This window comes from Vipera ursinii, assembly GCF_947247035.1.
Source record: "Vipera ursinii genome assembly, chromosome: 2".
NCBI lineage: Eukaryota > Metazoa > Chordata > Lepidosauria > Squamata > Viperidae > Vipera > Vipera ursinii.
In genome coordinates this window covers 186,796,819-186,814,415 of record NC_139513.1, presented here as the reverse complement: position 1 = coordinate 186,814,415, position 17,597 = coordinate 186,796,819, and the positions used below count along the sequence as shown (strand labels likewise).

General features: G+C 39.0%; 1 protein-coding gene across 2 annotated transcripts in view; it reads left to right on the top strand.

The window, feature by feature from the left end:
• LOC310636420 (calsequestrin-2-like) overlaps positions 1-17,597 on the top strand; it is a 75,495-nt gene that overhangs the window by 37,830 nt on the left and 20,068 nt on the right. For both annotated transcript variants that reach the window (XM_083356234.1, XM_083356235.1), the window contains 4 exons: positions 303-414; positions 1,750-1,823; positions 4,860-4,990; positions 8,753-8,798. In XM_083356234.1, coding sequence (XP_083212360.1) covers positions 303-414; positions 1,750-1,823; positions 4,860-4,990; positions 8,753-8,798 — 363 coding nt within the window. The remainder of the gene's footprint in view (positions 1-302; positions 415-1,749; positions 1,824-4,859; positions 4,991-8,752; positions 8,799-17,597) is intronic.

Sequence of the window (17,597 nt, the reverse complement as noted above, 5' to 3'; positions counted from 1 at the left end):
TGGGAAAACTACAATTCCATGACATAAATTGTCTCCTCTTTAAAGAATACAAAAATGTTGAGAGCCAGCTTGGCCACAGGTGGATTTACCCGTGAATATAAAATGTGAATGTATAAGCCATCTGAGCCACTGACCTTCATTAGGCTGTGATAGTGAGGTTTTTTTAAAGTTTCTGTTCTGTTTTTTGGTGACAAAGACACTGAGAATACGACTTTCCATGATTCTCCTTGGATTCAGCATGACGTTTTCCATCACTGCATTTATGTTAAGTTGTTCCTATCAAACTTCTTTCTTCCTGACAGCTGATGGAAGATCCTGTAGAAATCATTAACAACAAACTGGAACTTCAGGCCTTTGACCACATGGAGGAGGAAATCAAACTTATTGGCTACTTCAAAGGAGAAGATTCAGAACGTATGTTCTAAGTCACAATGATATCTGAAGAGAGCTGGAAAGCAGTATCATTTTTTTCCTTTGGTTTGAAATGAATTGATATGTTTCTTAAAACATTTGTACATTCTTTACAACATGCATTGTGTGTAGTCCTGCATAGAATAGTATAGATGTTCAAAGTAGGTATATATTGTACGTATATATTTTCTGCCCTTGCCCAACTCATCCAAGGTTTGAAAAGCTCCTTGTATTACAAGGCAACGTGCTCTGTTACACCTACTCCAATCTTATTTAGGTCTCTGAGACTGTGATTCTGTAAACACTGAATTAGAAATGAGGTATTTTCTGTGTGGCAGTAGTAAAAAAAACCCACCACACTGAAGTGTGATCCTCTCCGCTGGATTGGAAATGCAGTACAAGTAAAAAAAATTCAAACCCAAAGCAGAATGACTCAGGGGCCAGAGGGAATTGGGCATGCACCCACTGGGTGATTGAACAGGAGCTTTGGAGAATAAGTCAACCACCCACTTCTCAGTGGCAGCCCCCTTTGTACCAGAAGGCAACTATCACATCATCCCTAATTGTTCTCTTCGTTAGGCTAGACATACCTAGTTCTCTTCGCTATTCCTAGTGGAATTTATCTTGCAGTCCCTTATCATCTTAGTTGCTCTTCTCTGCACTCTTTCCCCCTGGGTCTCAGCCTCTTTCTTGTATCATGGTGACCAGAACTGGATGCAGTATTCCAAGTGTGGCCTCACTAGTGCAGTATAATTTCATCCAATAAAATCCTTGAACTAATAGATTAGTCATAGAAACTTATAGTAGAGAACATATAATGACATTAATGTAATTTATTTTTCCTACCTTTTATTTAAACTTAGAATGTGTTTTCACCACATAAAGTATGTGTTTGAGATAGTTAGGTCTAGTGGTTAAGGCACCAGTCTTGAAACCAGAAGACCATGAGTTCTAGTCCACCTTAGCCATGAAAGCCTTCTCATAGGGTTGTTGTAGGGAAAATAAGAAGAGGAAGGTGTGTTGAATTATTTGCCTTGGGTTATTTGTAAAAATAATAAAGGTGAGATACAAACAAATAAATAAATTCAGTATGCTAACTCGAGCCACTATAATCCTGATTTATGAAAAATTCTCCCAAAAATTCCATTAAGTATTCATCTAAGTTTTTTCCGAGGCTTGTATTGCTTATAGTAAACCATTTACCTATACATAACATTTTTGACAATATTTTCACAATGGGTGATGGCTAGTATATGGGCTACAGTGATACCGAATATTGTATTGCTCTTAATTTAAACAAATAAAATGTGATTCTTTTTCCTTTTTCCTCTTTCTCAGATTACAAAGCATTTGAAGAGGCAGCTGAACACTTCCAGCCTTATATTAGGTTCTTTGCCACATTTGACAAAGGGGTAAGGACACAAAGATTCCCATGCTGATCTGGTGATTGGGAAAGCTTCAGGTGCATTGTATGATTCTGATTATCTGGAACCATTTCAGTCGGCCTTAGAGCTAGAATTAGGTATTGTTTGGGTTGTTCTGGTAGATGGACTATGCCAGAAATTGAATTATGGTGAAGAGAAAGAATATGACCATTCTGGTTCTATTGGACCTCTTGGCATGTTTTATATGTATCCTTTTCTGTTCTCAAATCTTCACTAAGGTTTTTGTGCAGTAATACTGACTTTGTCTGCTATATGCTTCTTTCCCTCATTGGAATTATTTATAGCTTTTTTTTAGTATCTCTTTCTCACCCATTTCTTTTTCTCTCTGAAGCTCTCTTCTATGAAATACTTCTTATTGCTGAGTTCATTAAAACTGAGGCAAGGGGAGCTTAACTCCAAGGGTTGTGTTTGACTATAACTTCAGCTATATACGATCACTTCCCCAAATCTGCTTATTTCCCAGGACTTTTTTTCTCATAGAATGCCCAGAATGGAGTTCTGGCACATTTTTTGGATGGAACCTTGTAGAGTTGTATGATGTGTGTGAGTTCCGGCACCTTTTTTTTTTTTTTTTACAAAAACAGCACCGCTATTTCCTACTAAGTTAAGACCAGCTGGTTCTCTTGTGCCACCCTCTCCATTATCTACAGGATAAAATTATCAGCATGACAGGTCAGAAAGATCATGCTTGCAAGAGTATGTCTTCTAATCAATATTAAGTCAATTAATGTCCCCCATGAGTATGATTTTATTTTTATCCCACCTTTATTATTTTATGAATAACTAAAAGCAGCAAACAAACTCAATGCACTTTCTCCCTGCTATTTTCCCTAGTACAACTTTGTCTGGTGGGTTGAGCTGAGAGTGACTGGACCAAAGTCATCTGCTGGCTTTCATACCTTAAGATGGGACTAGAATTCATAATCTCCTTGGTTTCTAGCCTGGTGCCTTAACCACTAGACAAAATTGGATCACCTTCATTTTATTTTGGAAGATATTTTGGTTCAGCAGCAGTACGAGATACCAACAATGATACTCTTTTCATTTATTTCTTTATTTTGTGTAGCATTGTTAAGTTAATTTGTTGGGATGTTTCAGCAGGAAAACTTATTTTTAATTTATAATGCAATCTCTCCTTTTCTGTATCTTCTGTTCCTTTTGCACAGTTAGTATATTTCAACTACTATAATCCAGCTGTGGGATCACCTCTCCAGGTCTTTTTTTAGACCTATTTATAATATTTACTTTCTGTTCTAAAAGCATAAGTTCATAACATTTATATACCATATTCTGAATATGAATGTAGAGAAAATGAAGGCCATTAAATTATGAGCTTATATTTTAACGGTTTTTTTATTTCAGAGAGCCTATTTCAACAACATTCTTACTTTCTACAATGCTCACATTCTTGATTCATGATTTTCATTTTAGTGAAGGAAAATTCCAAAATGTCCTTTATAACAGGGGTTCCCAACCTTTTGGGCACCAGGGCCCAGTTCCATGGAGAGAGGATTTTCTGTGGAGGGTGTGTAGTTTTGTGAGCTGCCTGCATCTCGCGGATGGGGCTTTGCTTGTTTGTGCAGACCAGTTGCTGGCATGCTGCGGCCTGCTACTGGTCCACAGACTGGGGGTTGGGGATCCCTGCTTTATAACAATTGGTCGTGCCCCTGCAAGTCAAATACAGAAGAATCCTTAAGTCCTGTATTATTATATAGGCTGTTTTATACAGTAGAAATATTGCACCGCTTTTAGTGGACTCTCCAGGATGTAGAGATTATTTTTACAATTACATTACTGTTGTTGGCTGATAAATATGACTGTACAGTGGTGCTGGTCTAAATACCAAGGGACTGTGAGTTCTAGTTCCACCTTAGGAATGAAAACTAGCTGGGTGACCTTGGACCAGTCATTCTCTTTCAGCCCAACCCAAACCTCATAGTGTTTTTGTTGTGGAGAAAATCGAAGAAAGGCATATTCTGTATGTTTACCACTGAGCTTATTTTATGCAGCTAGACTGCTATTCTAGCATCATGACTTTAGAAATACTATTTCTAGTGCCAAAAAATATAAATGTTCATAACAAAATATATAAAAAATCTTGTCTGTTTTAAAGATAAAAATTATATGCTGAACATTATATGCTAGTGCAAACAATATTTTTGCTTTCTAGCTTTCAAAATAGTATTGCTGATGACATGGAGTTTAAACTTAGAAATCAGATGGAATATTTTTAACATTTGAAAAACATTCATAATAATATTGTCAATATTGTCAAGGCAAGAAATAATGGATGGAAACTAACTCATCCTCTTCACAACCTGTTTTCCTTGTTACCTTCTGGGAGGAGGCTTCATGGTATCCATAGCAGAACATCCACATTCAACCATAGTTTCATTCCATACAGCATTAACCTTGTGAACTCTCAGGCTTCCTCCTTCCATTATATATTCAAGTTGGACACTATTTAATATTTTATTGTTATGTATATGTAGGGGTGTGGGTCTATACATATGTTGTATGTAGTATGTTTTAGGTGTGTGTCTCACTTTGAGAGCGGGCAACTAAATTTCATTTTTGATGTGCGCCATTGTGCCCACAGTAAAAAATGACAATAAAAATTATCTTATCTTATCTTATCTAAGGAGAGAACCAACCTAGAACTAAAAAGAAATTTCCTGATAGTGAGAATAATTAAACAGTGGAACAACTTGCCTTCTGAAGTTGTGGGTGCTCCATCACTGGAAGTTTTTAAGAAGAGACTGGACAGCCCTTTGCCTGAAATAATATAGGGTCTCCTTTTTGAGCAGGGGGCTGGACTAGAAGACCTCCAAAGTCCCTTCCAACTCTGCTATTCTATGTTCTATGATGTGTCCTAAACATTTAAAGTGTAGTTTTCAGAAATAGAAATTACTATTGTTAAGTTTACAATATCTATATGTACCATATGTTTCACCAAAATAAATTGCTATAATTTACCAATGTAACATTTCCCATTTCTTATAGGTGGCCAAGAAATTGGGCCTAAAGCTAAATGAGGTGGATTTCTGTGAACCATTTATGGATGATCCCATCCGTGTTCCTGACAAGCCATATACTGAAGAAGAATTGGTTGAGTTTGTGAATGAGCACAAAAGGTACAAAGAATGGCATGAACATTTCACTTACATTTCTATCAATATATATCTATCTGTCTATCTGTCTATCTATCTATCTATCTATCTATCTATCTATCTATCTATCTATCTATCTATCATCTATCTAATTTATATAGCTGCCTACTCACTCACTGAAACTCTAGGTGGATTACAAGCAATAAAACACAGTATAAAAAAATACTCCTGCCTGGTGATAACACACAGTCAAATAAGCCATTTGATGGACTCCATCCCACTCTGGGTTCCCCGGGCCCACTGGCAGAATCAGGTGAATACCCTGAAGAGGGCCTTACAAAAGAGTGTAAAAGTGGGGGCTAGTCTACATTTTGAAGGAATGATATACCAAAGGGAGGGAGACACCATGAAGAAGGCTCTTCTTCTGGGTCCCACCAGACATACCTCCTTAGGGGATGGGACCTACAACATTCCTTGCCTTCTCACTCTAGTCTAGAGGATCAGATGGATGTGACTGGCAAGACATGGTCCCTCAGATAACCTGGTCCTAAGCCATGAAGGGCTTTAAAGGTGATAACCAGCACCTTGAATTGCACTCAGAAGCAAATCAGCAACCAATGCAGCTCCCGCAGAAGAGATAACACATGTGCACACCAAGGTCTCCACAAAACCATGTGTGTTGAATTCAAGTGCCTATCCTAGAAAAATGGTGAATTTATATTTTTTCCCTCCTGAGATTGGTAGAGTTATTATATCTAGAGCTGGTTAATGGTTAGTGTTTTGTAAGGATTTCTGTCATGTTCTTCCTAAAACCTGGAGAAAATTACAAATTACCATACATTTGGTAACTGAAAAAGAGGATGCAGTGGAGACTTCTAGTTTTGTGAGATAGCGACCGGTTGTGGGCTTGCAGATTCTCCTCACCTCGGCAGCTAATTTCGCCTTGCCAGGGGAGCCTAAATGGGTCTAAGTCACCCTGGAGAGGTGATGAAGAAAGAAGGGTGCTCCAGTGATTCTGGAACAGTGGCAGCCATTCCATTTGACTTGGGGAAAGCCTTCTAACCTGAAAGGAGAAAGGCTGGCCATATTGCATCGATCAGCCCAAGCTACTTGCAACCAAAGTCCAAAAGCACTAACCAGCATAACTGTGAACAGCGTGCTTGAAACTGGGTGAGGATTTCGATCTTCTCTTTTCTCTTTTACATTTAATTTCTTGGAAAATATCCCCAAGAAGCAAAATACCTCTGAAAGGGAAGGAGGGGGATTTCCACCCCACCCTTATACTAAAGAAAGCGGCGAATTAATCTTTTTATGGAGGATCAAACTATACGGAAGTGAAATAAATATAAAACCTGAAACTTAAAACTTAAATCTGGATGAATCTAAAATTGTTTTAATGGTTAAGATTCTAATTTTAAAAATAATTGTTCATTTTGGAAATTGAAAAACAAATAGTTGCTGACAACTAGTGGCAGATGAGGACTATGACACCCATGACTTTAACATAAGACTTGGCAAAATCTGAGAAAAGCTAATATGTGTCTGTGACCTTCAAAGCTTTAACAACAAAGAACAGCTGTGACAAAAAAAGACAATAATCTGGGCTGTAGACAAAGAGAGAATTATAAATTTCAGGAAAAAAAATCTTTTTTGAACTATTTGGATTACAAATATCTATCTAGATTGGGACTATAAAGCTATTTACAGAGAGAAGAAAGGAAGAGGAAAACTCAAATTCTTGGCCATCATGGATCAGAGACATGTAGAAAGAACATATCAAGAAAACATAAATACTTCACAGGAAGAGATATATAGTATACTGCAACTAATTCAAAGAACAATGACTTTAAACCACAAAGAAATCCAAAATAACTTTGAAAATATAAATCAATCAATTTCCAAGTTAACTCTACAACAAAAAAATTCCCAGAAAACAACAACAGAGAAGGAGCAGATAAAACAGATAAATGGATATAGAATTGAGAATAGAGACTTTAAGATGGAACTTAACAAAACAAGGAAACATGATTTAATCCTAGTGGAAAAAAATTCACAAGAACTGGAAAAAACAACTTGCAAAATAAATCTGAGGACAAGAAAACAGATTGGATAAAATGGACTGTAGAGATGTCAGGAACATTGGAGAGAAAGGAAATGATAAGAGAAGCAGAGAGAACGAAAAAGAAAAAGATTTTCAACAAACATGGAAAGGCAGAAGTCCTGTACAAAGACACTTCTCCTGATTTATATTTTATATCTACAGCAATATTTACGAACATACGGAAAAACTTTTTGATTCAGCAAAATACATTGATTAAGAAAGACACTGGGCAAAAGAAAAAAACTAAAGTGGAAACTAAGAAAATAGATGATGGGACTTACCAGCGAGAATACTTAAAAAAGAAACATTTGTTTGAATATGGTTAAAAAAATAGAAAAGTTTTGGAATATATATGTCACTCTAAGAGAGATGAATTCTCTAAATATAATATAGTGTGCCTTTTCCCCTTTTTTGTTCTCTTTCTTGATATTAGTAATATAAAAAAGTTGAAATGACTTAAATAAAGGAAATGTTTTAGATATTTAAATGTGATTGAATTTAAGAAAATTATAATGGATAAAAATGTTTTGAATAAAAATTAAAGGACTAGATGACTAAATGTATTAAATGAAATGTTTAAAGATTAAACATATTTATAATTATGGTTAAAAAGAATTTAGGAAATAAATACATATTAGCTTAGGAGGGATATATATTTTAAGTAGTATGTTATTTTTTATGCTTCTTTCCCTTGCTTTTCTTTCTTTTTTTCTACTGTTTTATCTATTTCTTAAGAAATATAAAAGTGTGAAATGTTTCATATAGAAAAATAGAGTTAAATTCTTAAATGTAATTATTTTTTGAGAAAATCTTAACCAGTAAGAATATCTAGAATTTGGTGGGAGAAACAAATTAAAATAAGGACTGTAACAGGATCTATGATAAGGCAACCAGAATGATTGGATAGTAAAGAAAAATTATATTGATGTGATTACTATTTTTAGAAAAAATATATATTTAATTGTTGTCTATCAAAACAATAAGAATTGTATTAACTCAATGTTTGCAAAAGAGGATATTTTGGGAAAAGAGGAAATCAACTAAAACTATTATGTGGATTATGGATTATAGAAATCAATTGTTAGTGACTGTTTTACAAATGTAACCCAGACAACACAATGTTCACCAATTATTAAGTGATTTATGTTTTTTTTAAAAAAAACAATAAAATATATTACAAAAAAAAGAAGATCCAATAGCTGGATGCTTTCAAGGTTCCTATGTATCTGTGAAAAGTACAAAAGAGTGAAGATCTATTAACTAGTACAAAAAGCCTTCCCCCTCACATCACTGTAATCCACAAGGCTTTGTCTACATTCCCTACCTTATTCATTTCAATGTTTATTTGAAAGTCCAGTTCATATAAAGATTTTGCTATTCAACTCTCCTCTCAGGAAAAGAATCTGTTCTATCTACATGGGTAGCAGAGAAAACAAGAAGAGAAAAAGCAATATAATACTTTGAGCCTGATAGAATCAGCCACACAGAGTGCTGTTATTCAGGTTAATACCATCTTCTCTGAATACTCTCCAGCCCTTCTGTATTTGTTGAAGAATAACCGTAATGTTTAATGGAATTGGTTTCTGATCTGTCAGTCATGCTTTCCTAATCTACTTTCCCTACACATATTCTTATGAATTGAAATAGAATTGAATGGAACTGTAAACCATTTGTTTCCCTTTCAGAAGCACACTGCGCAAGTTGCAACCTGAAGATATGTTTGAGATCTGGGTAAGGTTGTAAACCTTATGGAATATTCATTTGAAAAAAGCCCTGGATTAGTTAGAAAAACTAAAATAGCATCCTGCAGGCTTTTGTAGGTTGGATGTGCAATTATTCATGCAATAGTCATTCATGCTCATCCAAAGTGATGTTTCCACTGTTACAATGTCTTTATAGATGAATAATCTAGGAAATGATTGAGAAATTTGGTTCAAATAGTGCCAGCAAACAGTTAATGAGATCATCTTATGCTAATGCTTTGCCATTTCAAGGCCAAATTTAAAGTGGTAGTCCAAGGCTTTGAAGCCATAGGGAACCTGGTGCAGGCTATCAAAAACGGTATCTGTTCATGCTTATTAATTCTTGGATTGTTGAAATGGCCCATGAGAATAACCTTGAAGAACGAGGATAAAGAACTGGAGATAATGCAAGGGTCAGATAGAGAAATCTGAGTCTAAAGGAGGAATGGAATTTGAGAAGGTGTCTCAGACTTCATGGTCTTTTATTCTCTTCAGGATACAGGCAGAAACTTCTTTCTTCTTTCCTCTCAAGATTCTGTTATTGTAATAGTAGCAGAATATTTTAGTATTCTTAATTTGGGTGTTCAAGTGTTTCTACCTTAAAGGGCTGACAGTTGCTTTCTGAAGTCTTTCTCTGGCCAAATGAGTTAAGAAGGATGGCCAGAAGAGGAAGGGTCTTTTCAGTTGGGGCACCTTGTTTCACCTTATATTTTATATTTTTATATTTATATTTAAAATATTATTTCACTATTTTTCCCAGTATAATATTGCTTGGTTTTATTGAAATTTTAATCCCATAACAATTGCTATCTTATTGCTGCTTAATATTTTATTTTATTGTGCTGCTTTCCATAGTGGTTTTAATTTTTAAATCTTTTCCTGTATTTATATCCTGCTCAAAAGTTAAACAAACAAATAAATATGCATCCAGGCTAGGATTCCTCCTCTCCTAATCCACAAAACTCAATTCAAGGCACTCTGCAAATGTCAGAGCTAATTTCTGGCAGTAACAGGAACTGTGTACACATGAGAAGACCGATTGAGAATGAGCCATCATTGCTAAGAAACTTCCTTCTAAGAGAACCAATGTCTAGTTTATCCATATAACGATAGACATGCATGTACTATGTTGTGTTTAATAAATTTAGAGAATACATTCCATTGTTTTAGTAAAATTATGGTACATCAGTGAATAGGTCAAGATCATTGATTCCATAGCATTTAAATAAAAACAATGATCAAGTCAAAGTGAGCTTGTTTTGTCATCAAGCAATTAAGGTTAACAACTTCTTCTAGGCTGCATACATAGTGTGTACCTCTATAGAGGAATCTCTTTTTCTTATAGCAGAAGTGGATTTTGGAACATGGAGAGAAAAAGTCCTAGAAGTACTGAATAATTTATCATTAAACATTTGCTATTTGCAACACAACAGCTTGACTCAGTGCAATATTTGGAAGGGTTTTAAATGTAAAAGCAGTTAAGCATGGTAGTTTTAAATTTCATTTATGTTAATGTTTGGCAATAATGCAATTGAAAGGGAACATAGAAAGCTGTTCTGTACCCATATTCTTCCTGCCCTTCACCTCCCACCTCATTCAGTGTTAGCAGTAAATGTCAGTAGATCTGTTAGCCTGGTGTTATCCTTGCCCAAACATAACCCGAATTGGAAAGATAGATTAAAATCTTTTAATTTATGTATACAAGTAAGGAGAGGCACCTTACCAAGAGAGGAGAGGAGCAGCTTGGAAAGGTAGTAAATCACCTTTATACACATATTAGGTTTGGAATTGTTCTTTCATTTGTTAACATTAATTGACACATCTCTGATGGAACACACATGCTCAGTAAGTCTAGTATGTAATATGTAGCATTCCATAGCATCCCATTGTATTCTTAGTATGATCTTGAATATCATACTCTCATCTTCATATTCAGGAGATATTTTTCTCACATTATAACGTCCAAGCCAGGTGTGTCCTTGACAGGTTTAAACCAGTTTTCTAATCATGTAGTACATAGTTTTCTTTGCTCCTCCAAGAAGTAGAAACATTAATAAAAAAACATAAATTAATCAAACGTTAATTAAAAAAACCTCCTAGTTACTGAAAACATCAATCAAGAAAGCTTCCCTCTTTCATCGCAGGTCCAACTCCTAGCAGTGGGCTCAGAAGGAGGTAGGCAGAGTTCAGCAGCAATAAAACCTCAAAGCACAACACTTCAGACCTGAGAGAACTTCAGTAAAGATTCCTCCTTTCCCAATCACAGCGTCTTTCATGTCATAAAATACATGCTTTGCCTGTAGAAATCTCCTTGTCAACCCTTTATATCTGAAATTAAAACCCTGTTTGAGACTTCAACCCAGTACTTTTTTGTAAAAAAAAAAAGGTGCCGGAACTCACACACATCATAAAACCCGCATTGCCTACCCTACAAGGTTTACCTTTGTAGTTGAAAAAAAACCACTTTAATTTTTAGTGTATCTAAAAGACTAGGTCTCAGGGCCCATTTCAAAACCTCATCCCAAGAAAGCAGAACTCATGGAAGCGAACTCTTCCAGAAGGAACTTTTATTAGGAGAAGCTGATAGCAGGCATAATAGACAGGATCTGAACTTTTCCCACATGAATCAATAGGTTAAAGTGTCCCAAGCAAAATCCCACCCCAAAGTTCGTCCGGTCGGTTCATCTTGGCCAATCCCCAGCTGTTAAGTCCATCGTGGGAAAGGGGAGATAACATCAGGCCAGCTCTGGTTCTAACAGCGATGTTTAGGCAGCTCTTCTCACCTTCTCCTGAGAGCATAGAGATAAGCCAGTTGCTGGAGGTTACATTCCTTTCTTCTTCCCCCCTTTCTAGCTGACAGTTTAGGGAGAAGAAAGTTCAGAAAGAAATATCACAGGAAAGCAAGTGTTACATTGTAGTGATAGCGGAAGTCAAGGCAATAAACCCACAAGCATTCCCCCCTCCCCTCCAGGAGTATGGCAGAACTCAGGGAGAGAAGAGAATGGAATCTGGGTCAGGGAAAAATAAGACCTGTAGGAAATATAGGAGATATAGGCAAGCAAGAAATATATGGGTTCTGACATCCTGCCCCCCTTAAAAATAGGAGAGATCCACCTGTTAAGAGACAAAACAGAGGTTAGTTGAGTTTGTTTGAGTAGACAGTGTGAAACTTTTTTAAAAGTTTGGGAGCTCTAATGTGCCGTTTGTGAACCCACTCATTTTGGGAGGAAGGGAGGTACTTCCATGCTACTAAGTATTGGGTTGCACTGTAGTATTTTGTGGAATCTAAGATTTCTTTTATTTCAAAATGTTGTTCTCCCTCGACCATGATGGGAGGAGGTGGTGGAGGAATGCTTGGTTGTAAGGGTGACTGCTGCTCTTGCTTTAATAGGCTGCAGTGGAAGATTGGGTGAATTTGTCTGAGAGTTTTTGGTAATTCTAATTCTACTGTTACTGGATTTATGATCCTTTTGATTGGGAATGGGCGCACATGTTTTAGTCCTAGCTTTTTTGATCCTTGTAAAGATTTTAGGTATTTTGTGGAAAAGTACACCATTTCCCCCACAGCAAATGGTTTTGGTTTGACTCTTTTTTATCTGTTTGTGTCTTATAAGCTTTTCTGGCCTCATCTAATGCTTTTCTAACCACTGGCCAGATATTCCCTAATTGTGCAATCCATTCCTTCAATGAGGGGATGCCTGGTTTGGTGGGAGTTAATTCTGGCATGGGATTGAAGCTCTGGCCAGTGGCTACTTGAAATGGCATGTAGCCTGTGCTGGAGTGGACAGCGTTGTTGTATGCCACCTCTGAGAAAGGGAGCAGATCTGTCCAGTTTGTCTGTTAGAAATTTATAAAGCATCTTAAATATTGTTCAAGTACTGAGTTCAAACATTCCGTCGCCCCATTTGTCTGAGGATGATGACTAGATGACAGCCCCTGGGTGGTCCCCAAAAGGGACAAAAACTCCTTCCAAAAGTCAGATGTGAATTATACCCCCTATCTGATATTATGTGTTGCAGGGCCCCATGCAGTCTGTAAATGTGTTGAACGAACAGCTTTGCTAAGGCTTTAGTGGTAGGGATCTTTGGGCAAGGGATGAAGTGAACTTGTTTAGAGAATAAGTCTGTGACCACCCAGATGACAGTGTTTCTGTTGCTTTCTGGTAGTTCCACTATGAAATCCATGGAGACTTCTCTCCATGGTGCCAAGGGGCTTGCCACTGGTTGCAGTAGTCCAGGTGATTTCCCTTGTGGTCTTTTGGCAGCTATGCAGGTTGGGCAACTGGCCACATAGCTTTCAACATCTTTTTCATGGATGGCCACCAGAATTGCCTTTTGATTAAATGCAGCATTTTCACAAACCCAAAGTGACCTGCTGGTTTGGTGTCATGGCAGAGTTGCATAAAATTAATCCTTTGGGTTTTTGGAATATACAGTTTCTCTCCCACCCAGGGTAATCCATCCATGATTGTGCATAGGTTCTTGTGGTGCTGGAACCATTCATCAGTCTCTAAAGCTTTCCTGAATTCAATCCCTGCTTGGTTGGCTAGCATCTGCTTTAACTTTGCTTGTGCCCTGGTGGTTACTTGCAGTGCCATTTGCGTCTCAGGCATGAGCGGTTTGAAAATGGTGGGTTGAGTGCTGTTATAGTGGGGTATGTGGGATAAAGCATCCGCCAGGAAGTTCTTTCCCCCCATCAAGTGTTTGATCATGAAATTGAAAAAGTGGAAATGTTGTGACCACCGGGCCTGTGTGGGGATGAGCTTCCTGGGGGTTTTGAGGGCTTCCAGGTTTTTATGGTCTGATTTTATTCCCTTCCAAAAAAATCCCACCAGGTGAGGAGCACCCACCTCACAGCATATGCCTCCTTTTCCCACACCACCCAATGTTGTTCCATGTCTGAAAGTTTTCTGGATGTGTATGCGCAGGGCTATAATGTCCCCTTGTCACTTTCTTGCAGTAACACAGCCCCTACTGCCACGTTGCTGGCATCTGCTTGAATCATGAATGGCTTGTCTGGATCAGGGTGTTTTAAGACCAGTTCAGCCAAAAAAAGCCTCTTTATCTTTTGAATGTGGCTTGGCATTCCATTGTCCAAATTAATGGCTGGCTAGGTTTGATCGAGCCTCCCCCCATCATTTTTAACAGGTTCGTAATGGGCAAGGCTATCTGGGTGATGGAAGGGATGAATTGACGGTAGAAGTTGGCGAACCCCAGGAAGCTTTGTAATTGTTTTCTCGTACGGGGTGGCGCCCATTCTAATACCGCCCAAACTTTTTGGGGGTCCATCTTGAAGCCCTCGGGTGATATGCAGTAGCCTAAATAATTCCTTTCCTTGTGGAATTCTCATTTCAATAGCTTTGTATAGAGGTGGGTGGCTTGCAGTTTTTTCAGAACGGCTCTAACCAAGTTTATATGTTCATCCTTAGTTTCTGTAAAAATAAGGATGTCATCCAAATAGACTTAAGACCTCTTTGTATAGGTGCTCCCTCAGTACATCGTTGATCAATTGCATGAAAACCGCGGAAGCTCTCTGCAGTACGAATGGCAGGACTTTAAATTGGTAGCATCCCATAGGGCAGTTGAAGGCGGTTTTTAATTAGTCCCCTTCTTTGATTCTAATGCAGTAGTAAGCTTCCCTTAAGTCCAGTTTGGTGAAAATTTTCCCCTTTGATAGGTGGGACAACATGTCTTTCATGAGGGGAAGAGGGTACAGATTACTTTCACTTATTGTGTTCAAAGCACGGTAGTCCACACACAACCGCAGGGTGCTGTTCTTCTCCCTGAATAGGACTGGGGCCTTTACTTTCTTATAGGAAGCTGGTTTGATGAAACCGCACTTCATATTTTTGTCTATGAATTTCTGCATTTCTTGTAGTTCGTCAGAGCTCATGGAATACAGTCTGGGTTTTGGGAGCTTTGCTCCTGGCTTAATTTCACTTGCACAGTCTGTGGATCGGTGAGGCGGTAGCTCATCCGACCTCTCCAAGCTAAAAACCTCAGCAAGGTCCCTGTATTTCTCAGGTAAATGTTTCTCTTCTCCCACTGCCGCTTTTTCTGGTTCAGGGCCCTTTTGAATTCTCTGGGACAGCAGGTTCAATCAATCTCTCTTTGGGAATCTGAGTTCAGCTGTCCTCCAGTCTACTCGGGGATTCCATTTTGCTAGCCATGCCATCCCCAATATTATTGAGCACTCCATGCCTGGTGTTACCATGAATGTTATGGTCTCCTCGTGGTCCCCTAGGGTGAGGTGGATTGGTAATGTGGCTAGGGTGGCCGGCATCCCCCCTGCTATGGACCCATCTAATTGACCAAATGAGATCGGTTTCTTCAGCCTCCTCACCAGAATGCCCAGATGCCCCACCACCGTTGTACTAATAATGTAATAATGCCGCTTGGGGGGGGCGAAAGCCCTAATAAGCAGGCATATACATAAGAATGAAGGCTATTGCTAAGCACATTGGTTTGTGCTTAAATTGTAAGCCGCCCTGAGTCTTCGGAGAAGGGCAGGATATAAAAGGGATTAAAAATTTTTTAAAAAAATAGTGAGGCAACGCATGCAGCCCGAGTCTATTAGGGCCCTAACTTTAACAGCTTTGAGCATGGAGGAGGCTAGTATAGTCACTGTCCGGGTGAGGGTCACAATGGGTCCACTTACCAGGGGCTCGTCCTTGGAGTTCTCGTCTGATGAGTTGGAAGCTCCTGCAGTGTAGGTCAGAGTTCCCTTCCTGCATTGGGCAGCTTCGGTGCCTTTCATAGCTGGCTCTCGCGGCTTGGCTGGAGACTTCCCCGATTTTCCGGCTGGTGCTCAGTCTGTCTTCTCCTGGGGATTCTTTGAGTGGCATTCTGCAGCATGATGTCCCTCCTTCCCACATTTGAAGCAACTGGTGATTTTCTTGGCAGTGGGTTGTGGCTTCATTGGTTCGCGTGATGGTTTGGATGGTGATTGGCTCCACGGCTTCCCTCTGCGATGTCTCTTGAGCAGGTCAATTTCACTTCTTCTGCCAGGACGTATCAGTCATGCAGCTGGTGTGGGTCTCCCTGGGGAAGACAGGCATCTTAGAGGTCGTAACTCAGGCTGTCCTTAAAATGGCTAAGCAGGATGTCCTTGGGCCAATTCAACTTGCTTGTGATGGCTTGGAACTCCTGAGTGTATTCAGCTACTGGGCACCTGCCTTGCTTCACTTTGATTTTTTTCACGGGCTTTACACTCTGCCAATAGGTCCTCGAATCGTCATCTAAGGGAGAACATGAACTGGTAGAAATTCTGCAGCTCCAGAATGTCCGGCAAAACAGAGACATGAGAGCCAGGAGAGGCATTGGTGGCTGCAGGCGACATGAACAGGCAGTGTGAGTCTGGTGGACCGGGGCAGGATCATACGTCCCCTGAGATGGGTGATTCCCCGGCATTGCGCCAGTCCAATAGGATGTGCGGTCCCCCAGCCTACCTCAAGGACTACGAGTACTGAATAGACTGAGGATGACGGCCATCTAAGGGGGAAGGGTGTTATGTACTAGAATGTAATGATGCAAGCCATGGACCCTCACCTATTGTGGAGAAGCTAAGTAGGCATTTCCTGCCAAGCCGAGGCTAGCCCTCAGGGGCTAGCTTAACACTCAGTCCCAACAGTTTCAGCAGGGACATTTGTATTTGGGGTGGGAGAATTCAGGCAGGTAATTGGAGGAACACCAGAGAGCTTATGTGTATAAGTACCGGCCATTACCTGTAGCTGAGCAGTTGTTTTTAGGAGGCAATAAAGAGATGATTTGATGCTGTGTTGCTCCTTACCCATTGACTTAAACCACTATATAAAATATGTCTATGGAGATTCTCAGTTATCTAGGTCATGGTTGTCCCAAAGGTGCTTCTCATAGGCATTTTGCTTCTCATCCAAGATGCTTCTTCAGTTCTTGAGTCAGAAATGAAGAAGTTTCTTGGATGAGAAGTGAAGCATCTTCAAGGAAAAACAAAGTACAGTTACCTCTTGAAAAAGCACCTTTGGGATAAGAGATAGATATAACTTCCATCTCTATTTATTATAGCTACAAAATTGCTTCCCTTCCCTCCAGAATGCTCCCCCTCACATATAGAATATTTCCACTTCCCACAAGAAATTGCACATCCCTGGCTCCTCAGTTTTCTTCTCTCCTTGCTGAAGTTAAGACTCAACAGCTCCTGTCTTCATTTTATCAGATTTCTTATAATTTCTTTTATGTTGCCTCATTTTCCCTACTTCATTGTCCCTCCTGTGGCTGTTGCAAGCATTCACCTGAGCTGGTCAGTGAGGGAATATCCTCAAAGACCTTCCTCTGAGCCCTTGTTCTGATGTGCTTGCTTTGGGATGAGGCAAAATAAAAAAACAAAAAATTTGCTGGCTGCCACTAAGAAATCTAGTGCAAGGGCACCTGGGGTCCTGAGATAGCTTGTTAATGGTGAGGAAGGGAGGGAGAAGTAGTACTTCCCACCAATAGGATTGTGTCTTGTCTACAAGCTCCAAGTTGCTCTGGCACCTTAGATCAAAATTTGAGATTTTTGACAATTGATCCAGAAGAGAATCAGCTTGGGAACAGCTTTAAACCTATTGGCCGACACCTAGAGGTCAGGGTATAAATTGCTGCATTTGCAGCCCTGTTCCTCAGTTCAGTTCCTGCAACCAAATAAATAATGATTCTTGCTGAACTCACTCACTTCGTCTCATCAATCAAGCAATGAACCCAGTATCTAACAGAAGCAATGCAGAGTGTTACCCATTAACTAGCAGCTTCCCTGCTTAAGCAATATTCCAGCA